This window comes from Bufo bufo, chromosome 10, assembly GCF_905171765.1.
Source record: "Bufo bufo chromosome 10, aBufBuf1.1, whole genome shotgun sequence".
Classification (NCBI taxonomy): Eukaryota; Metazoa; Chordata; class Amphibia; order Anura; family Bufonidae; genus Bufo; species Bufo bufo.
Window position 1 is genome coordinate 35,316,969 of NC_053398.1, and position 25,428 is coordinate 35,342,396.

Here is a 25,428-nt window from a genome sequence, read left to right on the forward strand (position 1 = left end):
TCTTGTGGGGTTCCGTTCTCAATATAGGTGCGGGTCCCAGCGGTGGGACACACACCTATAAGGCAATGGGGGCTTTGTCCATGAGACAGCCCCTTTAATTGCATACTGCTATTTAAATGTCTCTTCTGATTGTACCTAGGGGATAAAACCCATTTGTTTATGTGCTGCTGTAGGACTACCAGAAACAAAAATTTCTGTCAGTAAAATTTTCATTACAGTGTCACATTAGGGTTCCCTTGGGCCCAACCTATATATCATCAATAGTGTCTAACAGGTTTTGATTTAAAGAAATAAGTGATTCTAGTGGTAAGTGATTCGCTCCAAATTGGATTATTCTCTTAGACCTTTGGGGTCCAACAGAGAATCCTCTCCTCTGGAGGGTCAGCCCGGCTAAGGCTACTTCCGCACAGAGCGCAAGTGTGAATCAGTCATGGACGGATCCGTTCAGATATGCAACTGTCTGCATCCGTTCTGAACAGATCGGTTTGTATTATCTTTAACATAGCCAAGACGGACCCGTCTTGAACACCATTGAAAGTCAAAGGAGGACAGATCCGCTTGGCTCTGTTTCATCAGATGTAGTCCGTCTCCAAAGCGGAATTGAGTCTGAACTGATGCATTCTGAGCGGATGCTTTTCCATTCAGAATGCTCCGTTTTGGACCGCTTGTAAGAGCCCTGAACAGATCTCACAAACTGAAAGCCAAAACATGAATGTGAAAGTAGACCAAGTATACATGGTTCAGTGAGTGAGCAGTATCTAAAGCAAATAAAAAATAAAAATAAAAAAAACACAACATGCCTTCGTTGCAGACATCGAAAGACCCAGAAAATGGATGTGAAAGTTATCCCAGCAGGCACACGTCAGCAGAACATGTCAACATGTGCTGAAATCGCTTCACACATCAGACACTCAAAAGGCAAAGTCAAGGATTGGCAATAATACCAATCACAGGCTTTTAACCCAGTGAAATCCCAGGAGTACTGCACTCCTGAGGCCTGAACAACTCCCCAACTATGGCAGCCTCAGGTCTTCTGAAAGGAATCTTCCCTAGGTAGCAATGATGAATAATTGCAGTCTATGGGAGAAGTGATCAGATGATTACAAGTTAAGTGAAAAAAAAAAAGGGGTTGCCCGGATTCAGAGCTGTACCTAGCCATAACCTGATCTTCACTCATTTAGCATCAACACATTTCTTGCACAGATGCTCCCCCCTTGCCCTGCATTGCACAGGGAAATGTTGGTTCCTAGTAAACTTCATTATTCTAGGTGGAGGCTTCTGCTTAGCAGTGATCTTGGTGACATCACTGCCACAAATGGGTGGTATATATCGCTGCCCTAGGAAGCATGCGCCTAGCATACTCAATGTGAAGCCCAGTACATCACTGATGGTAAAGAAAAAGCCCTTGATGATGCAGGGCAAGGGGGTGCCAAAATGGCTAGCTAATTTTTTGTCACTTTTTTTGGGCATTTTGTGCACAGCTATGGGTAAGCATAATGTGGGTTCAATATTCTTTAATGAAAAATGTGAACACAGCCACATACGTGGACATCTTCAAGCAACTATGGACAGTTTACAGACCAACAGAAGGAGTATTAAATAGCTCATCATGACAATATAGCCCTCTGAAGGTTGCATACACCTGGTATAAAAGTAAAACCTCTTACAGCCTATTTGGATCAACTAGTTTTTTTATACAGATTGATCTTTATCAATTTATTTAAATAAAAGCAATACAAACCACTAATTTGCCTACTAATCCAAAGGCAAATTTTAACAGTGAAAACTGCAGGTTTGAAATTCTCTCCCGTGCCAGAGCCACACGTGACCAGCACCCAATACAATCCTATATGTACAAAATTTTAACATAATTAATCTTCTTACAGATCTGATAGGAGTCATTATTTTCTAAACTCACAATGAGCAGTAGGACTCCCATACAGTAGCAATTGATATATTATCCCTACAATAAAAATATCAATTTACTAAATGCAGAAATTGTACTAATCCTTAAAGTCTTTATTTTTAAAATGAGACGCCCCTACCATACACATATATAAGAGAGCCTGTAACCAAAAAAAAGTTATATATATATATAAAACAGATAAAATTGACGTTTAGACAGACAAGTTTAAGAGCAGCGTGCAGTAGTCCGAGGTGTGGGCCAGTAAGATTGCAGTTCCCAAAGCTCAGTATTTCTTCAGCCCATAGCCCACAGCAAGATGCTGCCTGTTGCTGTTTAGCGGAGGCGAGTGCCATACTGCAGAACTAGTGCGCTTGTTATATCGTGGTTTGCTCTTATAAAACAGGTCTTCTAATTTTGGGCTGTCAATGATGCCATAGAATTTGTCCACATCTATGGGGTGGTAGTACTGCCGACACATTGCTTGGGATAGTTGATTTCCTATGACAATGAAAAAACAAAAAAATAAATTCATTAGGCCTCCTCCGCTCGCACTCACAAATTCCATGAGTTTAAATTATTTTTATTGTACATTTGGTGCCATTTTCTATTCATTTGATGTTTAACATGTATTTTTTTCCTGGCATTTAAAGGGGATCTGCACTTTGTTTAAACTGATGTGATCTATCCTCTGGATAGATCAGCTTCTGATCGGCGGGGGTCCGACACCCGGGATCCCCGCCGATCAGCTGTTTGAGAAGGCAGCGGGGCTCCAGCGGCGCCACGGCGTTCTCACCGTTTACCGCAGGCCCAGTGACGTCACGACTAGTATTACTGGCCTGGGCGGGGCTAAGCTCTGTTCACTTGAATGGAGCTTAGCCCTGCCCAGGCCAGTTAATACAAGTCGTGACGTCACTCGGCCAGCGGCGCTGCTGGAGTGCCGCTGCCTTCTCAAACAGCTGATCGGCGGGGGTTCCGGGTGTCAGATCCCTGCCAATCAGAAGCTGAACCCCTTTAAGTACTATAGAGAAAATAGGTAAGGTGCGTTTTACATTTCACTACAGACAAATAAGGCCACAGTGATTTATTTTCCCCCAAAAAAATAGTGTGTGAGTATGTACCCCAATTTGTACAATACAAAATACTGTGACTAAACAGCACTCACCGGAGGCCCATGCTGGAATGGGCTTACGAGGTTTACTTTCGTCGTCTGTGGAATCATCACTATTCAGGTCCATGCCATAGTCATCTTCGTTGATTTTCATAGATGGAGCTTTGTAGCCCTTTGGAGTCATCTCATAAGATTCACAGGCTGGGGAGTTCTGTGAGAAGACAAATGTGTGAAGGTAAAGGATATTAGAACAAATACTCTCAGATTTACATAGAAAGTGTCCTTTTTAAATCCTGACAGAATATGATGTCATTCTGACGGCAATGCATGTGAATAAGATAAATTATACCTCATTCAAATGCTCAGGAAAAAAATTGCCCACAATGTGCTGCGGGTTTTAAAATTCACAGCTTGTTTATAATTTGTGCCGATTATAAAAGGCTGTAAACACGATCCATCGTAGATCTGACATATGTGAACATGGCTTAAAAGGGTCTGGTCGTCGGATAGAGCCCCCACTAGAGAACTTCCTTATGAGCCAGAGCAGACAACCACTATGTAAGAACCTTACTTGCACCTGAGGTACTGGGCCTTCCATGCACTACAAGGATCATGGATGTTCATCCATTTAATTGCAAATGAGTGGTCAAACAGACTAATGACTAACAGTTTATTGCTGGGAGTAGAGAAATGACAGACGTTTTAAAGTTGGTTTTTTTTTTTGTTTTTTTTACAGGAGTACGATATCGATGACCTATTCCATCAGGGGGGGTCCAACTCAGCACTGCTGCTGACCAGCTGTTTGAAGAGGCATGGTCTGTGTGCAGCTCAGTTCCAATCAAGTGAATGGGCCAAGACTGCAATACTAAGCACAGCCACTATAGACTATAGGCTGCTGTACTTACTGAAGTGCCACGACCTCTTCAAACAGCTGATACGTGGAGGTGCTGGGAGTCAGACCGACCACCGATCAGATATTGATGACTTATCCTGAGGGAAGGTCATCAACACTGTACTCCCTGGAAACTCCGTTAAGAATAGGTTCTTTCACGAGGCAACCCCTTAAAAGAAAATCTGTTCCCATGAAACTATACATCCATGCCTCCTGCTCTGTAACATGTTGCCTGGAGAGTGCACAACATTTGCAATGACAGGCGCACTGGAATTTTCTTTAAAAATAAATAAAAAAGTGTCCACTATGAACATTCAAGTTTAAAGGGGTTGTTCGGGTTCAGAGCCGAATCCGGACATACCTCCATTTTCACCCCGGCAGCCCCCTTGACTGCTCGCGCAGGGCAAAGGCATTTTTTGGAGATCCGGTGACGTATCGGGGCTCTCCATGGGGCTGACAGGAAGCCCGGTGACGTCACTGGCACTGATGGGCGGGATTTAGCGCTGCCCTAGCCAGTAAAACTGCTAGGGCAGCGTTAAAAAGCCCACCCATCAGAGCCGGTGACATCACCGAACACACAGTGTGTTATTGAAAACAAAAGAGACCTTGCCCTGTGCGATTTAGTGCAGGGCAAGGGAGCGCATTGGAGCACGAGATGCTCCGTTGCTAGTCTTGGGGGGGCTGCCTGGGTGAAAATAAGGGTATGCCCGTGTTCAGCTCTGAACACGAACAACCCTTTAATATTTAGCATTGTGTGGCCAAACTTAAACACCATAATTCTTCTCCCATACCTGGATATCCATAGTTACATTCAGTGTTTGGGCACCAACAGCTGCCTGCTTTTCCTTTGCAATTCTCTCCTGCTCTTCTCTTAGTCTCTGCTCCTCCAGTTCTTTGCGTTTCTGTGCCTCCATTTCTTTACGCAATCTTTCTTGACGCTCTTGTTCCAACCCCTCTTGCTGCTCCTAGAATAAAACAAACCAATTACTTTAATTTGTGAGACATAAGAGGACAGATGAATGGAATAGAATCTCTCAATCATATGCCGACCTTCCTCTTGCGTTCTTCAGCCTCTTTGCGCTGTTGCTCTAGTTCCCTCTGTAACTGAAGTGCTCTCTCCCTTTCTAGGCGCTCCCTTTCCCTGTACAAATAAGACATGGTTACGATACTATGGAAACACAGAACAGTCATAGGGCCCATGTTGTGGCAGAATTATCACTCACTTTTCAGCTGCTAGTTGTCTTTCACGTTCCAGTTCCATTTTTTTGGCCTCAGCAAGCATTCTTTGCCTTTCCTGTTCCTCCTCTTCCCGCTTTTTCTGGAGAAGAAGTTCATGCTGTCTACGCTCTTCTTCCTCCTAGAACACAAGTGTAGTACAAATCAATTGATGCTTCAATAAACTAAAATGGATTGTGTCATCTGAAAATGAGCCATTGTTTAAATCACGTTTTTAATGTTTAACATTTTTAAAGACTTTTACATTTTCCATATTAATATCTATATTTGAACAAAAACCATAAAGTCCTGCAGTTTTTACACTGATTAAAGCCTGTATTACACTGGAAGATTTTCTGCCAGATCGATAACGAGCTTTCGTAGTAAGGCTACTTTCACACCAATGTCTCTGCTGGATCAGCAAAACCACTTCAGTTACTGATAATACAACCGTCTGCATCCGTTATGAACAGATCCGGTTGGATTCTCTTTAAAATAGCCAAGACGGATCAGTCATGAACACCATTCAAAGTTAATGGGGGATGGATCAGTTTTCTAATGTGTCAGAGAAAAGGGATCTGTCCTCATTGACTTACATTTTGTGTCAGGACTACTTGCAGCGTTATTCTGTCCGCGATGGGGACAACTAAACGAACAGAATGCATTCTGGTTCACTCCGTTTCGTTCAGTATTGTCTCCATTGACAATGAATGGGGACAAAACGGAAGCGTTTGTCCCCCCGCTATTGAGATCCTGTGACGGATCTCAATATTGGAAAGGGAAAGCGCAAGTGTAAAAATAGCCTTACACTCATTAGCAATCATCTGGCAGTGTAATATTGCTGACAATTACCCGTTGATCTCATTCATTGAGCAATCGTGGTCTTTCAGCATGTTGAAAGATCACAATCTGTCGGTGGCAGTTCATGGTGTCTGATCACTATCTGCTGCTGGCAAATTAACTAGACAGCATGGGGACAAGCAATGTGCTGGGGAGGAGATCGCTGCATGTAATCGCCAGTCTCCTCAGCTAGCAAGCATGCAAATGCCTGCAGAATCTGGCTGTGTGATACAGCCTTAAAGGAGTTGTCCAAGTTATATTTATTTATGACCTATCCTCAGGATAGGTAATCAATATCAGATCATCTGGGGTACGACACCCCCGCCGATCAGCTGTTTGACGAGAAGGCGCATGCCGTGTCAGCGCTGCCTCCTTTATTGTTCACCTTCTCGCTGTTGCATCTGCAGTGGTGAGCAGGTGTAATTACACCTAACCGTCCCATTCATTTCAATAGGACGGATCGTTCCCATACACTTGTATAGGAGCGATCCGTACCATTGAAATGAATGGGACGGCTTGGGTGTAATTACACCTGCTCACCGATGCAGATGCAACAGCGAGCAGGTAAACAATGAAGAGGCAGCGCTGGCACGGCGCGCGCCTTCTCTTCAAACAGCTGATCGGCGGGGGTGTTGGACCCCAGCCGATCTGATCTTGACGATCTATCCTGAGGATAGGTCATAAATAAATATAACTTGGACAACTCTTTTAAGCCTAACAGGCTCCACTTCTTTGTCTGTACGGATCACTTTAATGCAGTTACCTGCTTCTGTCATTCTAATCCTGCCTGTGTCGATATCACCTTTGTGTACAGATAAGACAGGATCCACTATTCACAATGATTGTCAAAGCTACAATGACCTCTGCACAGGTCAGAGCATGCCTAGAAAACTTTCCCATAGAAGTCAATGCGGTCTCCTACTCCTGACCATTGTGTATGGACCATGTGGCTCCTATAAAGCAATTTTCTTAATGCTCTCTAACTGCTGCGAACAGCTCAGGCAAGATGGCTGCCCTCAATCTTATTCAGGAAATAGAATAAATAAAAAAGGAGCCAGACGCAGAAGGTAACCATACACCGTAGTTTCTAGGGTACTGCAGCTCAGGTCCTATTCACTACAGTGTATGGCACCATCTACTTCCAGTTACATAAATAGTAGCTTCGAGAGACCCCTTTAATCTGATATCAATGACAAAACCTGAGGGTAGGTCATCGATATCTTACATACCGTTTAAAAAAAAAAAAAGTTAAGCTTTTAAATGATTAGGTTATTGGCTTCTCCAAACATACCAGCTGTTTAGCTTTCAGTTTCCGAGCTTCCTCCTCCTGCCGTCGCCTGTTATCTATCTCCTCCTGTTTTTTAACAGTCATTTTCTTTTTGGCCTTCTCCTCAGCCAAGCGGTCCTCTCTCACCTGTGTTATGTCAAAGTAAAAGCATTGAACAGGGGGACTAACTCAAAGTCATTTTCAGTTTTAACCTAAAGAAAGGCTTTACAAATATTGCTTGTGTACCACAGAGATAAAGCAACGAGATCAATATATAATTGCATAGAGGATTATAGGTCAATGTTAGCTGCATGCCATGTCAGACTGGGGAGAGAACGACAGAAGTGTTCTGCTTAATTCCAAACTGATCCCAGGGGGGGGGGGTTATCACACTTGAGAAACCCTAGAAACATCTGCATTAGGTCTTAAAAAAAAAAAAAAAAACACAAGATTTGTAATTTTTAGGCGGGGCACCTTTTCACTCTTCTCATCTATTTGTGCAAGTTTCTGTTCCATTTTCTTCTTTTTCTCTTCTTCCAATTGCTCTACTCTCTCACGAGCCTGCAGGACCTTACGTTGACGCTCTTCTCTCCTTCTATATTTAACAATGAGAAAAGAAAAAAAACAACAACTATTTAACATCAAGTAACAAAGGTTTCATTATACCTGAAATGTGCATATTTACTAAGAATTAAAATTGTAAAAGTTGCTACAGAGTTACTCACAACTTGAGATCCTCCTGTTTGCGTTTCTTTCCCTCCTCTATTTTCTGCTTGCGTAGAACTTCAGCCGCCTCTTTCTTGCGGAGAGTTTCCAGGCGTTGACGCTCTTTCTCCTATGAATTTAAGAGAGATAATGAGTACTTACATTGAACCCCCACCATAAATACAATCTTCAGGTGGGAGAGAAAAAAGAAAAAAAGGGGAAGACAAAAAAGAGAACACCTGCCACCAAGCCTTGTGACTCATCCCTTGCCCTGACAAAACAGATCTCAGACACCAGTGACATCTTTAAAGAGTTAATAAGTACTTACATCTGTCTGGATATAGCGAAGGGGGGGGGAAAAAAATATTACATAGTAAGTAAACAAACCACAAAAAAAAAAAAAAAAAAAAAAAAAGACTAAATAAGTGCATCATAACAACACGTTCTGATTAGTGTTGAGCAAACTTCTGTTTTCAAGTTCAGTTTCGGGACATCTAAGGATTCCGCTACCACGGACCATAACTTATGGTCCGTGGTATTGGAATTCTTAGATAATCCGAAGCTTGTACGCCGAACTTGAAAACAGAAGTTTAGTCAACACTAGATTTTGAAGATCATGGATTAGAGGAAAGTATTTTTTTTTTAGAATGTACCTACTTTCAGGTGACTCATATTACATTTCTGCCCAATTTCTCTCCATTACACGACTTGTATCCGACTTTTTTTTTTTGTAGTCTGTCCCCTTTGCAGGCTCTATCTCTAATTTTTAATTCAAACTGAGCTACAGGGTGGAGGCCATCTACTAAGATATCATATACACAACACATATTGGAAAGTCAACGCTGCTCCAATATACTCCTACCACTCAGAGGCACCCTAAAAGGACATTAGAGAATTACTCAACAGCACTGATGTGTAATTCAAGCACTCAGGACGAGAAAAGTCAGTTGCTCCAGCCTGTCTTTGCACAACTCCCGCCCCCCCCAGACTTCTGTACTAAGATATTTTTCTCTAAGACACATTACAAAAGTTTTGTATTTGGTATGAGAAAAGTTTGCTACCATTTAAATTGGTTGTCCCCTTCTTCACTCATTAAGCATGGACTCAAACAGAAAACCAGGAATGGGGAGCATCCAGGCAGCACCCCTTCGCCTCAGCTAGATTTACAAGTCAGAAAGAGACCTGTACAATCAAGGCAGGCCATTCGGGGAGAAGCTGGCCAGCAGGCATTTTGTCGGGTGCTGCTAATTTCTTAATGTAGGTTTTCTCCGAGATGCCACTGTGTTCGTATAAACTGTAGTTTATAGTTATGAGAAAACCTCAGCATTAAGGTGCCCATGAATCTGTTAACAGGTTTACCACCAGTGTACTTTTTTTTTTTTACAGAGTTTGGCTACATGCACAAAAACGGCGGCTCGGATGCGGACCCGAAAAACGGTCGTGTGCATGAGGCCTTTTGCTATATTTTACACTGGACTAGAATAAGTTCCCAATAACTGAGCCATGTAACGGTGCCGCCGATTTCCCAATGAGCAAACAAACATTGTTTATGCAGCACATTAAAAGGTTTGGCCACTTTGTCCACTGTTGATGAATGCTACCAATATAGACTTTGTTGATATTCGCCATTTTCTATATTTCATGATATGCCTTGTAGGCCAAGTCTTTTGTGCTGTCCGCACAAATGTCCTGTCCATAAATTGGCTACTGATGCATGTGATCTAACATGACCAGGCAAATCACTTACAATGCACCTGCCATCTGCACTGTGGCAACTCTAGAGGAGAGTGTTAGAATGAAGGAGACCGAGTGATGTGTCTGGTCACATGACCCTCCATCAGCAGCCATCCTATGGACAAAACCTTTATGCAGACAGCACAGAAGATTTAACAACCAAGAATACATGGCGCAGAATATCAAATTCTGTATTAAGTGCCACACAGTCATCTTACAAAGACATTCATTCAACAGTGGACAAAAAAAAATAAAAAATAAATAGACCAACCATTTAAAGTGCTGAATGCCATATGATCAACAGTAGCCAGGAAGTGGCCAACCTCTTTAAATCAATTTATGGGCAGCAGAATATGCTGAGTAAGCAGCGATCTGCAGCCCGGAAACAATGAATCTGAACGAGGAAGAGCGATTGCCTCCATTGACAAGCAGTCAATTGGAAAGGAACCGTTCATTCCCGACAACTGCTTGCTCAGTCGGCGCATGTAAAAAGGCGCCTTTATTCCATTCTTTAGATATTAGTGTCAACTGCCCAGGGTCACTACTGAATGAGCACAGAGCAAGACTCCTGAGAACTGTATGGGAGCCAAAGATGAAGTCTAATCTTTTGCATTGTAAGAGTACCATACAGCACTTGTCATATGAAACATGTAGTCAATGTTTCTTTAGCCTAATAAGTTCCACATACCTTGGGGTCTACTTTCAGAGGAGTGTTGCGCTTTATAAAGGATTTTGCAATAAGACATTTCCCAATAGAGCCTGGAGTCATTAGCAGTTGATTTTTCTGTACTGTATGCAGGAAAGTCCTCATATGAGGAGGCGGCTTTATAACCTAAAGAGACAGATTGAGAACCACAAAATTACTACACTACAACCAAATGTGTCATCAGAAAATGACTTTTGGGTGAGGTAATTTTTAATTTTCTATTTAAATATCTAAATTTAAAACAAAAACCATAAATTCCAGCTCTTTTTGCACTGGCCACTAAGCCCAATAGGCGTCACTTCTTGGTCTGTGCAGATAACTTTACTGTAGTTACCTGCTTATCCATCATTCTAATCCTGCCTGTAATAAAGCAATACCACCATTTACAATATGATTGTCAAAGCTCATCTATTCTTTCCTTGTACAACGACCTCTGCACAGGTCACAGAGCATGCCTAGAAAACTGTCCCATAGAAGCCAATGAGGTCACGTCCTGACCATTGTGACCATGGAACATGGGGCTGCCGTAAAGCAAAAATTGTTTTTTTTAATGCTGTGAACAGCTCAGGTAAAATGGCAACCCCATAATCAAGTCCAGAAAACGTGTTAAAAAAAAACCTGGAAATAAAATCTGATTAGAAAGAAGGCGATGTAACACTATCTGGTTTTAACTGGCAGATAACATTTTTGGTCACACATTTCCTTTAAGAGTATGTAAACTTACTTTACTGGGAGGACACGGGGGAGAAGGAGTCTTCTTCCTGGGAGGAGAGTTCACTTGCTCATTAATGGATTGGTCACCATCAGATAGATCATCCATAGCACGCTTATAACTTTTCCTCCTGCTGTAAGAGAATTGATACCATTTATAAAGCTACAATACACCAATATGTATTAGCCCCCCAGATGAAGTATTCAAAAAGGCACAATTCAAGGCAAACCTCAGAAGGCAAGTTTTGGCACAGTCATTGATAATGGCCCTTAAATCCCAAGGAGTTACCAGCTTTAAATAATTCATCAGGTTTATTGCCTCCTACACCTAAGGCACTATAGGCATTTACCTTATAGTTTGATCATCCGTGTCTGAAACAGTTTCTGTAAAGAGAAAAAAATAAAAAAATAACACTTTAGATTTACAATAAGGTATTTAAGTCCTCTGAAACCACCACTTCCAAAGACCAATAAAGGGAATCCGATTAGAAATAATTCTCACTTTTAACTCATTAAAGTTTGTTGTTTCAGGCAATTTTTCAGAAGGAGCTGTGTGTACGAGGAATAACTTCCCGGCCTTTGTATCTGACATATTTTAGCAGATTTCATCTCTGCAATCAGTTACTCCAATATTTTCCTGAGCTGGTGGGTGGTAACTAGCTGGTTTCATGTTTGCCCATACACAGGGCATAAACTAACAGGGACCCCTGCTTCCTAACTCTCAAAAGCACACCCTCAGAAGCTGCAGCAATGGAAGACATTATCCGGCAGAATTATGCAGTTTAATTAGCTGTTGGATTAATATTTAATCTGATAGCCTCTACAATAGCTTTAAGGGGTTCTCCAAGATTTGCCTGAGGATAGGACCGCAATATGAAAACCTCAGCAAACCCCTTTAAAAAGGGTTGACCCATCTGGGACACTGATGACATTTCATTAGGATGTCAGACACGGGTTCCATGTGTCATATTACTTCCATCTCCATTCAGGATTCACCGCTGACACTGACCCCTCAGTCGAGAAACTCTGCCAACAAATAAGCTACAAGGGTATGTTCTCAAGCCTTACATGTATTCTAAAAGCACACATTGAATTCAAGTTTATTTATTTTTTGCCTTCCAGAGTCAACCAATTTTATGGCCATATAATTTATGTAGACAAAAGGAAATTACCACCCGTATTCCCAAACGGTTTTTTAGTTTTTAAAGCTAATGAAAGAAAGCATTATATCTTAAACATGTCAAAATGATACCAACCAGCAGTCACCATCTGTTGCGGCTCGGAGGCAGCCTGCTTGCTAATTGCGATCTTGTTAAAAGCCCGTGTTCGCAGAGAACGTTTATGGTCTTCAGGGGCCTAGAAAAGTGGCAAGTGTGCAACATTACTATGTCTTTGATCAAAGAGCTTGACAAATATTTAAAGGAATGCGCAGGGTCCAGGTAAATAAAATGTTGTGCAATCTCTCAATATAATGGATTTCAATTTAGACACCAATATGTTTGCAGTCCGTGGCTATAAATCCTATTTGCATCCAGAAAGTTAACTCTGTACAGACTCATACTCCAGAGATGGATATTTATCCAGTCTAGACAATCCTCTGAAGTAAACAGATCAGTAGTCCTATGTCCTAACAATCGGCTGTGATATCTGTGTATAAAATGTAAAACACTTGGAGCCAAGGGTATTTAAGCACTGGGACTGCCGTGTTCTCAGGAGCAAAACATTGCTCATAATTCAGGACCAGTACATAAGTAAGAGTCTGTTCACACGTGTTGTGGTTTCTGGTATAAACTGCCAGATAGACCACACTGATTGAAGTCCATCAGGTTCTACCAAGGTGCCTGAAAGTTTCTTATTAAAGATCTATGGATACTTTTGACGGAACCCACCATCATTCAGTGGAGTCAGTCATAAGCTGCTGACATCCGTTGTGTGATGGATCTGGCAGAGAGTTATGGCTTTGGTTATAAATGGAAGACAATGCAGATGTGATTAAAGCTTGACAACTTTTTTCATAGAAATTGCAAACCAAGTGCAGCCAAACATACAAAATGACTAGGGGCTCTTACACAAGCGTGTACCTTGTGGAAATCACGCTACGTGTGAGATTGTGCGGTCTGGACTACAGAAGTGCGTGGCATTATCATGCTGTCAGTATCATTCTGTTACAGACAGAGGCACACAGCATTAGTAAATCATGATAATGCCATGCGCTTTTGTAGTCCAGACCTCACAATCGCTCTCACATGGAGCGCGTTTCCCACAAAGGACACGCTCGTGTAAAAGAGCCCTAATTCAATCCCAGTGTTCTAAAGAGTATGCTCAATAGGGTCGGTCCTGTACCACCAGGGTTCATAGTTTTGGTGGAACGTGGCAGAGCCTCCAAAGCAAATGTCGATAGAACCATAGCCAATTCACATATACAACTAACCATTTACTGCTGCTATATATGTAAACAATTGTGTCCTTACCTCCTCAACAGGTTGGGCAGTTTCTGGTCTGTAAAAGAAGTTATAATATGTGTGAAGAAAGGAAATGTACAAATTTAGGTGTACACTTCACCTACAGTAATGTTTCACTGCAGTCTGAGGAACTTGGTTTTGGCTTTCATTATACTGTGCTTATTGGGAGGTATCTTAATGTATAATCCTTTTAATGCATAAAAAATGGCCCACATTTACTAAAGTGTCTGCGCCACATCTGTATAAAATATACATACGCAAATACTTTGGGGCTTTGCTGGAAATGGGGCAGGGACTAAAAATGGACCATTTTGTATCAAAGTTTCGGGGCAATTCTAGCATAAAAATCTCTCAAAGTAAACCAATAGTTGGTATAGTCAATGAAAAGTGTCTATCCCTGCACTAGATTTATCCTCCAGCCTGAGCCTGTGATAAATCTGATGCAGGTCTTATAGGATCAGTAAATCTGGGCCAATGTGCACAGTTCTAAGAGCTACGGATACAAAAACCAGTGCGCGACTGATCCATAGAGGCAGCCTTATGGGAAAGGGCTAGTAAAGGGTACATCTGTGCTCCGAAATCACAGCTCAGCAACAGAATTTATAACTACAGTACAACTGACAGTACATATCCTAGAAAAGTTACATAAAAGATGTTAGAAAAAGTGAAATTGCTCCTACTTGATTTTCACTGTGATTTCGTCATCAACTATTTCAACAGAGCTCTGGTCTAAAAAGGAAAAAAAACATAATATAAAGATATAAAACCTGCAGGGTAACATACTGCATATACAGCACCAATGCTTTGGACACTTACAGCTCTTATAGCTAGAAGAAGTTGATCTCTCTGAAGTTTTCTTCCGTGAAGCTGAGCGGCGAATGGATTTACGCACGGCTTCTTTTGTCATACTTTCACGTTTGTTGGAGAGAGAGTACTGGTTAGCCAGAGATGCTCGACAGCTGGTTGATTTCCGTCCAACGATGCTACGGCGGACAGACCGACGGTCAGATTTTGACCCTGTGGGTGTCACACTGTAGTTTGACAGTTCAAGAGCAAGCTGCTTTGCATCTTGTGCAATAGGCGGAGGAGAGTCAAGTGTAAGATCTATAGACCCTGCTTGCACCTTAGGTGTGGAGCTGTCGGCAATCTTTAATTTGGCTGCAGTGCGACTATTTTTCTCGGGAGTGGCGGGAGCTGATGGCTCATCAGTAGAGACCGCTGGTGGAGCAGAGGAAGTTGGAACAACAGTTTCTTGGAGAGGATTTTTGTCCACAGAGACTGACTTAATCACCTCTGAGAGCTGCACCTCTGCACTACGACGTTCCTCTGAACTAATCTTCACCTGTAGAACACGGTCTGTAGCCATCAATGTGTCTTCTAGTGGTTTCTCAGCTACAGGCATGCATGTTATGCTGGCTTGTGCCTTGGATCTTGTCATTTTCTTAGGCTGCTGCTCGGTCTCATCCTTAATGGATGTATCTAGTGGTTTAGCTATATTTCGAGAAGACAACCTGCGTACTGATGTGGTCCAGCTGACACTACTTCTCCTCCTGGATATCCTGTAGAAACAAGGTGGAGATTTATTAATCTTCTCAAATTTGATACATCATCTTCTACCAGCTTGGTCTAGTTTTAAGCTGCCTACACTTATTATAGTGGCTCATGACGTGTGAAAGATCTGGTGCACCCTACTAGACCTGTTACACAACCTTGTTTAGTTTACTTTAGACCAATTGTGTGCCAAAGCTTTGATGCAATTTGGCACATTTCAACCTACAAACCCCCCCCCCCCCCCCACCTTTTTTTTTTTTTTTTTTTTTTTTTAAGAGCCTTTTCCAAATTTCAATAAAAATCTGATTTAAAAAAAAAAAAAAAAAAAAAAACATTTTCTAAACCATCTAGCGAGGTGCAAAGTGTCTAAAATGCATATTACATCTGGGGCAAGGCATGTAATGCCAGTCTTCTTCCAAAGAATTCTGGTGTATTTGGCTTATTAAAATCTCCACCAAGGTGTTAAAAAGGAACCTGAGATGAGTCGGGGACAGGACACATCTCAGGTTAATTTGCATATGTATCAAATCTGTTTTTTTACACAATAAAAGCACACAGAGCTATGGGGACTGGGTATTGTGGATGTGCTAGCGGCCATCTAGCAACCCATGTCCTCAGCTCTATACCCAAAATCCAGGTAACAGGTTCCCTTTAAACACATTTTTCCCCTGTATTAAGTCACAAGGCTTAGTTGCCAATGCTCCTCTTACCTGCGCCCACTGGGATCTCGATTCTCAGGCACAATCGATGTTCTCTTCTTTCTACGTCTCTTCTGAGATGGAGTCTTTGGCATTAGCTCTGGCTCAGCAGTGAAATCACTGATGACAGAAATCACATGCATTTAGAAAACATTCTGCATAGCGCAATACAAGCAGATAACATAACCAACGCAGATGACTGCCCATAAGCAAGTTGTTTTTACTTCTCTTCACCACCTCTAGGATAGATTCTTACTTGTGTCTGAAGACTTGGTACAGTCATACCCCAGACTGTAGTAGCCAAATAGGTGCAGTGTGATGTAGTCTGTACCTATAGAACCTTGCTGTAGGTCAGCAAAGAACGTAACAGAAGCCTATACACCAATCTGTGGTTATTCCATATGGAATTCACAGCTGATGAACACGTAGGACACTACTGCTAGGTGCCTAGTCATTCTAAGTGTGAGATCTGCTTTAGCACAGCTACTCAAACAGATTAAGTTACTTGGGATCTTAAGCTGCCAAACTCACCTGCTGAACATCTTTCTGGCTGCATCTTCTATCTCCTGGAGCCATACCATATGCTTGCTGTCTAGAAGACGAAAAAAATCCTCTGTCTTGCGGGCATAAACCTGCAGAAGCTGCGAAAGGCTCTCCGGATCGTTCATGGTGGCACCTGTACAGAAAGTAGAAAGAGAGTTTAGGCCATTTTCAAATGGCTTGTATTAAAGGGGGTTTAAGTGACCCATTTTCAGATTGGTGGTAGGTTAGGCGCTTCTGCCTTGTCACAGTATACCAAGCATAGTGCTGTTTATTGGATAGCGGCTCTGCTTGCTATCACAGCTCAGCCCCATTCACTTGAATGGGACCTAGCTGCAAAAAGGCCATGTAAGCAATGAACATGATGTCACTGGTCCAGGAAGATGCAGCAGCTCCGAAGCCTCTTCTGACAGCTGATCGTCATAAGACGTTTTCCGGGAAGGATTTGAAATGGCCGCTAGCAACCTGTCTGAGAACGTGAGCAGGACTGGTTACCTCCATTTGCAGAGCTGCATGGGGATGGGGGCTCACTATACTGATGGGATATCATAGGTAGGAACATATCAGTCCCATCTTGTGTAGAACAGTGTAATACAGTCCTGATCAAAAGTTTAAGACCACTTGAAAAATGGCAAAAAAAAAATATCATTTAGCATGGCTGGATCTTAACAAGGTTCTAAGTAGAGCTTCAACATGCAACAAGAAGAAATGGGAGTGAGACAAAAAATAAATAAATTTGAGCATTCAATTTAATGAAAACGAATAAACTGAAACAGGCTGTTTTTCAGCTGATCAAAAGTTTAGGACCACACCTCCCAAAAAACCCTAAACCCCCCCAAAACAGAAACATGAACTCAGTAATGAGAAGCTCCGCCGTTATTGTTTCGGCATGCTTGATGCAAGCGTTTCCATGAGGTAAGTGGGAACATTTCTCCAAGTGGTGAAGACGGCCGCACGAAGGCCATCTACTGTCTGGAACTGTTGTCCATTTTTGTAAACTTCCCTTGCCATCCATCCCCAAAGGTTCTCAATTGGATTTAGATCAGGGGAACATGCAGGATTGGCCAAAAGAGTGATGTTATTCTCCTGGAAGAAGTCCCTTGTCCTGCGGGCATTGTGTACCGTAGCGTTGTCCTGTTGAAAAACCCAGTCGTTACCACACAGACGAGGGCCCTCAGTCATGAGGAATGCTCTCTGTAACATCTGGACATAGCCAGCGGCCGTTTGACGCCCCTGCACTTCCTGAACCTCCATTGTTCCACTGAAGGAAAAAGCACCCCAGACCATTATGGCGCCCCCTCCACTGTGGCGTGTAGAAAACATCTCAGGTGGGATCTGCTTGTCATGCCTGTAATGTTGGAAACCATCAAGGCTAAATTTTTTCTCATCAGAGAATAAAACTTTCTTCCACCTTTGAATGTCCCATGTTTGGTGCTCTCTCTTGCAAAGTCCAAACGAGCAGTTCTGTGGCGTTCAAGGAGACGAGGTCTCTGAAGACGTTTTTTGTTTTTGAAGCCCTTCAGTCTCAGATGCCGTCTGATGGTTATGGGGCTGCAGTCAGCACCAGTAAGGGCCTTAATTTGGGTCGAGGATCGTCCAGTGTCTTGACGGACAGCCAATTGGATCCTCCGGCTCAGTGCTGATGAAATTTTTTTGGGTCTTCCACTTGACTTTGTTCCATAACCCTCAGGATCATTTAAGAAATTCCAAATGACTGTCTTACTGCGTCCCACCTCAGCAGCGATGGCGCGCTGTGAGAGACCCTGCTTATGCAGTTCAACAACCCGACCACGTTCAAAAAGGGAGAGTTTTTTGCCTTTGCCATCACAACGAGTGACTACCTGACAGAAAATGACAATGAATCCACATCTTTGAACAGATTTGGCCTTTTAAAGGCATGTGGTCCTAAAATTTTGATCTCGCTCTCATTTCTTCTTGTTGCCTGTTGAAGCTCTACTTGGAACCTTAAGATCCAACAATGTAAAAAATGATTTTTTGCCATTTTTCAAGTGGTCTTAAACTTTTGATCAAGACTGTATGTAGTCATGTCCCTGTGCAGCTCTGCAAGTGGTGGCAACCAGCCCAGCACTCATTCTAGGACAGGCTGCTAGCAGCCATATTAGTTTCTACAAAACGCCATTAAACTCCCAGAAAACCCGTTTAAAAGGGATTCTCTGGGCTACAAGATAAAAATCAATATTAGATCAGAGGGGCTGACACCCCAATGATCAACTATTTTGGGCTGCCAAGACACCATACACTAACAGTGTATGATGTGGAAGCAAAAACCTCCGTACATCATAGTTTCCAGCGCACCGAAGCTCAGCTTCTATTCACTGGAGTGGGAGCTGGGCTGCAGTACCCCAGCATGGCCACTACATAGTGTATGGCGCCGTCTGCTTCCAGCTCTGTACACTGTACAGTTCCAGGTGCTGCTGCCTGAAGCAGATCAGTGGTTGGGTGCTGGGTGTCAGACCCCCACCACTATAATATTGATAATTTATCATACGGATGTCTTGTGCCACAGTATATACGAGTACCGTAATGACTGCAATACAAACATAAGAGCGTGTCCTCTGATCCTCTACTATGAAGGAAGGAACAGGGAGACGAGTACGTCGTCATCAGATCAGAGGACACTGTTCACACTGCATGATGACCAGCACTCAGCAGGGAGGCAGACATCAGTCTCTTATGCTGGTTGTGCAGGCACTTGATCTTCCCCGATGCTGGAATGAAGCCTGCTAATTCACCGAGCCCTGCGGTCATCGATTCAAGGTCGGCACCCAGATACGCCCTTGCACTTTTCTACCCCAATGTGCTAATTGATGTCACCTCTGGCCCTGCGCTCTACACGTTCACAAGCCGCTCCTCCATGAAATGACTACTTCCTCGTGTACCAGGATTTTGCAAGTTCAATCTGTATGATATACCCATTTTCGTTCAAGGAATGGACCCTGTATAACTACACATACAGATGTTAGGGGCAGAGCTGGAGCAGAAGGAGAAGTGCATCATGGGTTTGGTTGGTGCTACATACAGGGTGGAGATAAACCAGAGGGATACATGGGGAAAACAGGTCAAGAGAGTCCAAAATAAAAGAAAAAGCATGGGGAAGACGTCCATGAGGTGGTCAAGTACATGAACATACCACAGTAGTCAGAGACCTGCGCCTCTTAGTAAAGCCTGCTGGCTTACATGCGACCAGTCTGTAAAATGGTCATCTTTAGTAAATGACCGCTGCTTTCTCCAGTCCTGGGCTAGGACTACACAACAATAAGTCACAACTACATGGCGAGGTGTGTCACACAACATTAGGCAAAGGGCATCAATCTCCCACCCGCTGCTATATTCCGTTCTAGGGCTACACGACGACGTGACTTCATGGCGTCACTAGTCAGAAATCCAACTTGGATGGATTTTTTGCCACTGTGGCAGTGCGACACCACGACTTCTCTGCGACACGTCGCTGTGTAGCCCTGGAACTGAATATAGCAGCTGGCGGGGTGATAGGTGCTCTTCGTCTCATGGGAGCGGAGCTGCAGTACACCGTCATGGGGTCGTTTCAAGCCCCACCACTGCTTAGGCCGGGTTCACATCACGGTCTCGTTTTCCATTCTTCTGAACCATCAAAAGAACAGAAAAGAACAAAAAACAGATCCTTTATTTTAGGCTCAGTTATGCTTAGTTGTGCACATTTTGCACCCGTTTTAGGGCTCTTTCACACCTGCGTTCTTGTCTTCCGGCATAGAGTTCCGTCGTCGGGGCTCTATGCCGGAAGAATCCTGATCAGGATTATCCCAATGCATTCTGAATGGAGTGAAATCCGTTCAGGATGCATCAGGATGTCTTCAGTTCCGGAACGGAACGTTTTTTGGCTGGAGAAAATACAGCAGCATGCTGCACTTTTTGCTCCGGCCAAAAATCCGGAACACTTGCCGCAAGGCCGGATCCGGAATTAATGCCCATTGAAAGGCATTGATCCGGATCCGGCCTTAAGCTAAACGTCGTTTCGGCGCATTGCCGGAGCCGACATTTAGCTTTTTCTGAATGGTTACCATGGCTGCAGGGACGCTAAAGTCCTGGCAGCCATGGTAAAGTGTAGTGGGGAGCGGGGGAGCAGTGTACTTACCATCCGTGCGGCTCCGGGGGCGCTCCAGAGTGACGTCAGGGCGCCCCAAGCGCATGGATCACGTGATCACATGGACACGTCATCCAGAATGACGTCAGAGCTACACATGCGCATGATGACGTGTCCATGTGATCACGTGATCCATGCGCTTGGGGCGCCCTGACGTCATTCTGGAGCGCCCCGGGAGCCGCACGGACTGTAAGTATACCGCTCCCCCGCTCCCACTATGGCAACCAGGACTTTAATAGCGTCCTGGGTGCCATAGTAACACTGAAAGCATTTTGAAGACGGTTCCGTCTTCAAATGCTTTCAGTAATGCAAGCAAGGGATATATTATTTCAAGCACCTACACAGTTTTTAGACACCCTACCTACTAGGGCAAAATCTATTACAACACCTATTTTAAATCTAGGTATAGATGAGGATGTTCTTACATACGAAGATTTGCGTTCTCTTCCGGCGCTGACTAACCTTTCCACCTTTCATCTGGCCTATTTACTCCAACAGATTAAAAAACACTTAACATCACTTCCGATAGTGACAACTCACACGCCATTTGAAAAATTAGCTTTACAAATAAAGGAACCAAAAGGGAAAATCTCACAACTATATGAGTTACTACTCTCAATTCAAGGGTCAGAAACCCCCTATATTTATTCAGCAGTGGTCAGCAGAGCTGAAGATTCAATTATCCCCCTTAGAAGTAAAACATGCACTCAGAGCGTTTCTTGGGGTGTCCAGGTGCGTCAAGCTGCAAGAGAACAGCTATAAAGTTCTAACAAGATGGTATTACACACCTCAAAGACTTCATCGCATGTTTCCTGAATGTAGCCCTGTGTGCTGGAGGTGTAGCCTAGAGATAGGCACACATACACATATCTGGTGGGAGTGTGACAAGATAACCTCTTACTGGCAAGAGATCTGCAAACTTATATCTGACATCTGTAGCCTGGAAGTGCCTATATCCCCGAAAGTTTGCCTTTTAGGTGTTCTGGGTGAAATCAAGTGCTCCAAAAATAAACGCCTGTTATGTAACACATTATTAGCAGCAGCTAGACTTATGTTGGCAATAGCATGGAAACAACCAAACCCGCCAACTATTCAAAATTGGATCCTCAAATGCGATCAATTATACCGTCTAGAACAAATCGCGCACTGGGATGCTCGCACCCCTATGCAGTTCGAAAATATCTGGAATCCATGGAAAACATTTAGGAATTTTTCTGGGATTTGAGTTTTTACTGCGGGAGGAATATTTTTGCGATGGTGGGCCTCCTCCTCCTCCTTCTGAGCTGGTTTCCTTTGAACGGGTCTACTTCGGTTGTAAACACTCACACTGATTACTCCTGGTGGGAGTTAACGCTAGACATAGCACTTTATGCCTGCCTTGATGGAATTCCGTGTTTTTACAAAGCTATTCCCCCCCCCCCCCTTTTTTCCCATTGTCCTTGTCTTTGTTTCTTTTTGGTTTATATTTAAGGTCAGTGCATTAAAATTTATAGTGAATATGAATGTACCTGATAGATTAGGATGAACAGAGATGTTTTTTCTTAGAAGATGTCATTTGGAAAATAATGTGCTTATGATTATTTGATATGTGCAACTATACGATTACTCGTTTTAGGATGTATGCTCAGGGTATATGTATACTTTCAGGGATTTGAGATAGTGATGACCTTTATGTTGTTGCTTTATTTCGTGTTGGAAAACAATAAAAACAATTTTAAAACAAACAAATGCTTTCAGTACACTTGCGTTTTTCCGGATCCGGAGTGTAATTCCGGCAAGTGGAGTGCACGCCGGATCCGGACAACGCAAGTGTGAAAGAGGCCTTAGCCTAAGCCACGCTATTTTAGACGGAAAAAAAGGCCTAGTCATAGTATTTTTTATTCCGTCTAAAAAAAACGGATCTCTGAAGGAAATGGCTAAAACGGATGTAAGCTCTTGTGAGCAGGGCCCTCATTCCTCTTGGTTTAATGGTTGCCCTGTTTGCAGCTGTTATTTATGACTGTACTTGAACCTCCTGAGTGTAAAGCGCTGCAGAATATGTTGGTGCTCTATAAAGATCATCTTTATTAGGCTCCATTCACACGTCCGCAAATGGCGTATCCGCAAAACACCGAGCCAGCACCCCAATAGAAATGTCTATTCTTGTCCGCACTGTGTGCTGTCTGCATCTTTTCCGGCCCCATTGAAAAAGCATGGGTCTGCAACTGTTACGCATAATTGCGGAAGGGATCTGGACCCATCCAACAGACGCGTGAACGGACCCTCACTAGGATCGGTTTGTTTTCTGTTTTTCTGACATTAGAACAGAAAATGAAACTGCGATGTGAACCTGGCCTTAGTTTCTGGCACTGGCAGCCGATTTGTGGAGGTGCCAAATGTCGGAGCACCTACTGATCTATAAGCTGTATTACAGTGGCTGATAATCGCTAACACTCGTTAGCAATCATCTTGCAGTGTAATTACTGCCACCGACTGCCCGATGAACAAGCAAACGCTCATTTATCTGACAATTCTGATTTTTAAGCATGCTTAAAAATCAGCGCTTGCTGGTAGCAGATGGTGCTGTCTAATAGCGCCCTGCCGCCGGCAAACAGCATGAGGACAAGCAATGGTATAGCGAGCACTCCTCCCCACGCTGCCGAGGTGGTCGCTGCGTGTAATATCAGCAGTCTACTCCGCCAGCGAGCAAGCGATTGCTGGGAAGGAACGATTACCTCCTGACAATCGCTTGCTGATCTGCCCGTCTGATGCAGGACCGGCCATCGTCATCTCCTTGCCTGGACGTTTGTAACAACCACAGTAGAAAATAAAAAACATCAATTCAATGAGAAGATCCTGCCTCTCAGATAACACAAAGCAACATCAATAACAAAGTATCACAATGCAGTAAGTGACACAAAGCTCCAGGAACATGTCAGAAGCACAAAACAACTGCCCCGTAGGATGCTAGCTCATAAGGGAATGATCTTCTGAGAATAGCCGCCATGTCAGTAACAGGTGGAGACCTACTCCTCCGGTCAGATCGTCACGGCTCACGCTTCAGCCATACATGCACATGCCCTCACTAGCTGCTGGGCAAACACTCGTCCAGGCGCCAGCTATCCCTCACGATGCCCTCTATATACCTGGCAGAGCATGCAGGAGCAGAGTGATAAGCTGGGGCTAGAGTTCTCTTTTAAAGGGGTATTCCAACCTCAGACAACGTGGGCATATCTGGGACCCGCACCCTAAAAGTGGCGGAGATCACACTGCGCAGCCGCACTCCATTTCTATGGGTAAAGCGATTGGCAGTGGCCAGATCCAGGGGTAATCCGGGGTCCTCCAGCCACCACCTTCCCCCGCTCCGTTCTATGTAGGTCCCAGTGGTGGTACCCGCACCCATCAGACAATGTGGACATATCCTAGTGATATGCCCCTTTAATGAGGCACCTGAGAACAAAAGGATGGGGCGCATCAAATTCCACATGTTAGATTCTCGCCCATGACATCATCTGTCAGGATGATTGTAAGCTCTTGTGGGCAGTGTCTTCTCCCCACCTTAATGTTTACCTAGGGCTTACAGTCACCTTAATTAGAGGGGTTCTCCAGGAGTGAAGCACCCATGGACCTATCCTCAGGTCATCACTATCATACTGGTGTGGGTCCACCTCCTGGCACCCCTGCTGGTCAGATGTTTTTGGGACCTGTGAGGGCGCTGGGTGTCAGACCCAGGTCAATCTGAAGTGGACGGCCTGTCTCTTCACGGGTGACCCACGTGCTGTCGCATCCATACGGCCATTCCCCAAAATACAGAACATGTCCTACTCTGGGCCGCAAACACAGACCCATTAAAGTCAATGGACCCACAAAAAAAGCCAATGGTCAGGACAGGTTCCAGCTGACATGCGTACTATACACATAGATGAGGGGAGCTCTACATGGCGCTCACCCCCCGGTACATAGCGGAGGCTCCTCAGTAACCAGTCCTCACACTACAGGTCCGGCCGGGAGCGGTATACAGGCTGCGCCATAAATAAATCCCCGGAGCACGACAATGTAATAAGGGTTAGTGCTCCGCTCCTGAGTCCTTACCTCTCCCGTGTGCGGTCCCCCGAGTTACAATTTCCCCGTAGCTGGCTTCTATCCCGCGTCTCTAGTTCCCCGGCTCTGGAGACCTTCCTTCCTTCCTCTCCCGCCCAAACCGTTCAAATGGTTCAAATCCTAACGGCTGCAGCCAGAGGTGAGGTGACGTCGCAGGGGAGGAGCTAGGGAACCATAGAGTCGCCTGGTCTCCGGGCAGAAGGCCCGCGAGAGAAAATGCGCTTCGGTCACGTGACGAAGAGCCGTCGCTCAAAATATTCCATTCTATTGTGCACCAGAGGGGAGGGGACGTTAGATAATCACCGCGTGTAAATACTCGGTGCCTGTCACAAGGTGGCGCACTACGAGAATGGCAGCAGCAGTTCCGGGCCAGTATTTATAGCTGAAGCCGCTCGTATTACTTTATCCGATTGACTTTCAGTGCGGCTGTAACCGTCCTGCCACTGGGAATACTGGGGGAGGTTTATCAGATCTGCTGTAAAGTAGAACTGGCTTAGTTGCCCACAGCAACCAATCAGATCCCACCTTTCATTTTTCAGAACTCCTTTTAAAGGGCTTCTGTCAGCCCACTAAACTGTTTTTTGTTTTTTTTGTTTAACTGCTTGCCGCCACGTTAACGCCGAAAGGCGTCATTGCGGCGGCTCCCCCAGGCTACGCTAACGCCAATTGGCGTCATCTCGCGTGAGCCGAGATTTCCTGTGAACGCGCGCACACAGGCGCGCGCGCTCACAGGAACGGAAGGTAAGAGAGTTGATCTCCAGCCTGCCAGCGGCGATCGTTCGCTGGCAGGCTGGAGATGTGTTTTTGTTAACCCCTAACAGGTATATTAGACGCTGTTTTGATAACAGCTTCTAATATACCTGCTACCTGGT

The 25,428-nt window shown here is 44.0% G+C and overlaps 1 protein-coding gene across 2 annotated transcripts; it reads right to left on the bottom strand.

Annotated features, from left to right (window-relative positions):
* Window positions 1-1,535: 1,535 nt before the first annotated feature.
* On the bottom strand, window positions 1,536-24,697 carry LOC120980831 (inner centromere protein). Of its 2 annotated transcripts, XM_040410149.1 has the most exons (19): window positions 24,548-24,697; window positions 16,327-16,471; window positions 15,808-15,915; window positions 14,363-15,105; window positions 14,227-14,275; window positions 13,556-13,583; window positions 12,341-12,440; window positions 11,435-11,468; window positions 11,098-11,218; window positions 10,356-10,499; window positions 8,262-8,267; window positions 7,954-8,063; window positions 7,703-7,823; window positions 7,253-7,375; window positions 5,130-5,263; window positions 4,957-5,047; window positions 4,698-4,871; window positions 3,069-3,225; window positions 1,536-2,404 (listed from the first exon to the last, which is right to left on the bottom strand). In XM_040410149.1, the coding sequence occupies exons 2-19, from the start codon at window positions 16,461-16,463 to the stop codon at window positions 2,190-2,192; spliced, it is 2,595 nt and encodes an 864-aa protein (XP_040266083.1). In that variant the 5' UTR covers window positions 16,464-16,471; window positions 24,548-24,697; the 3' UTR covers window positions 1,536-2,189. The 2 variants fall into 2 exon arrangements, with proteins under 2 accessions (XP_040266083.1, XP_040266085.1); XM_040410151.1 differs by lacking the exon at window positions 8,262-8,267.
* Window positions 24,698-25,428: the final 731 nt, after the last annotated feature.

Bases quoted from the DNA above. Each gene is read 5' to 3' on its own strand.
- LOC120980831 (XM_040410149.1), bottom strand. From the start codon at position 16,463: ATGAACGATCCGGAGAGCCTTTCGCAGCTTCTGCAGGTTTATGCCCGC. The intron at 12,441-13,555 runs GTAAGGACACAA...CCACTTTTCTAG, and splicing joins CTGCCCAACCTGTTGAGGAG to GCCCCTGAAGACCATAAACG. The intron at 11,219-11,434 runs GTAAATGCCTAT...ATTCTCTTACAG, and splicing joins ACGGATGATCAAACTATAAG to CAGGAGGAAAAGTTATAAGC.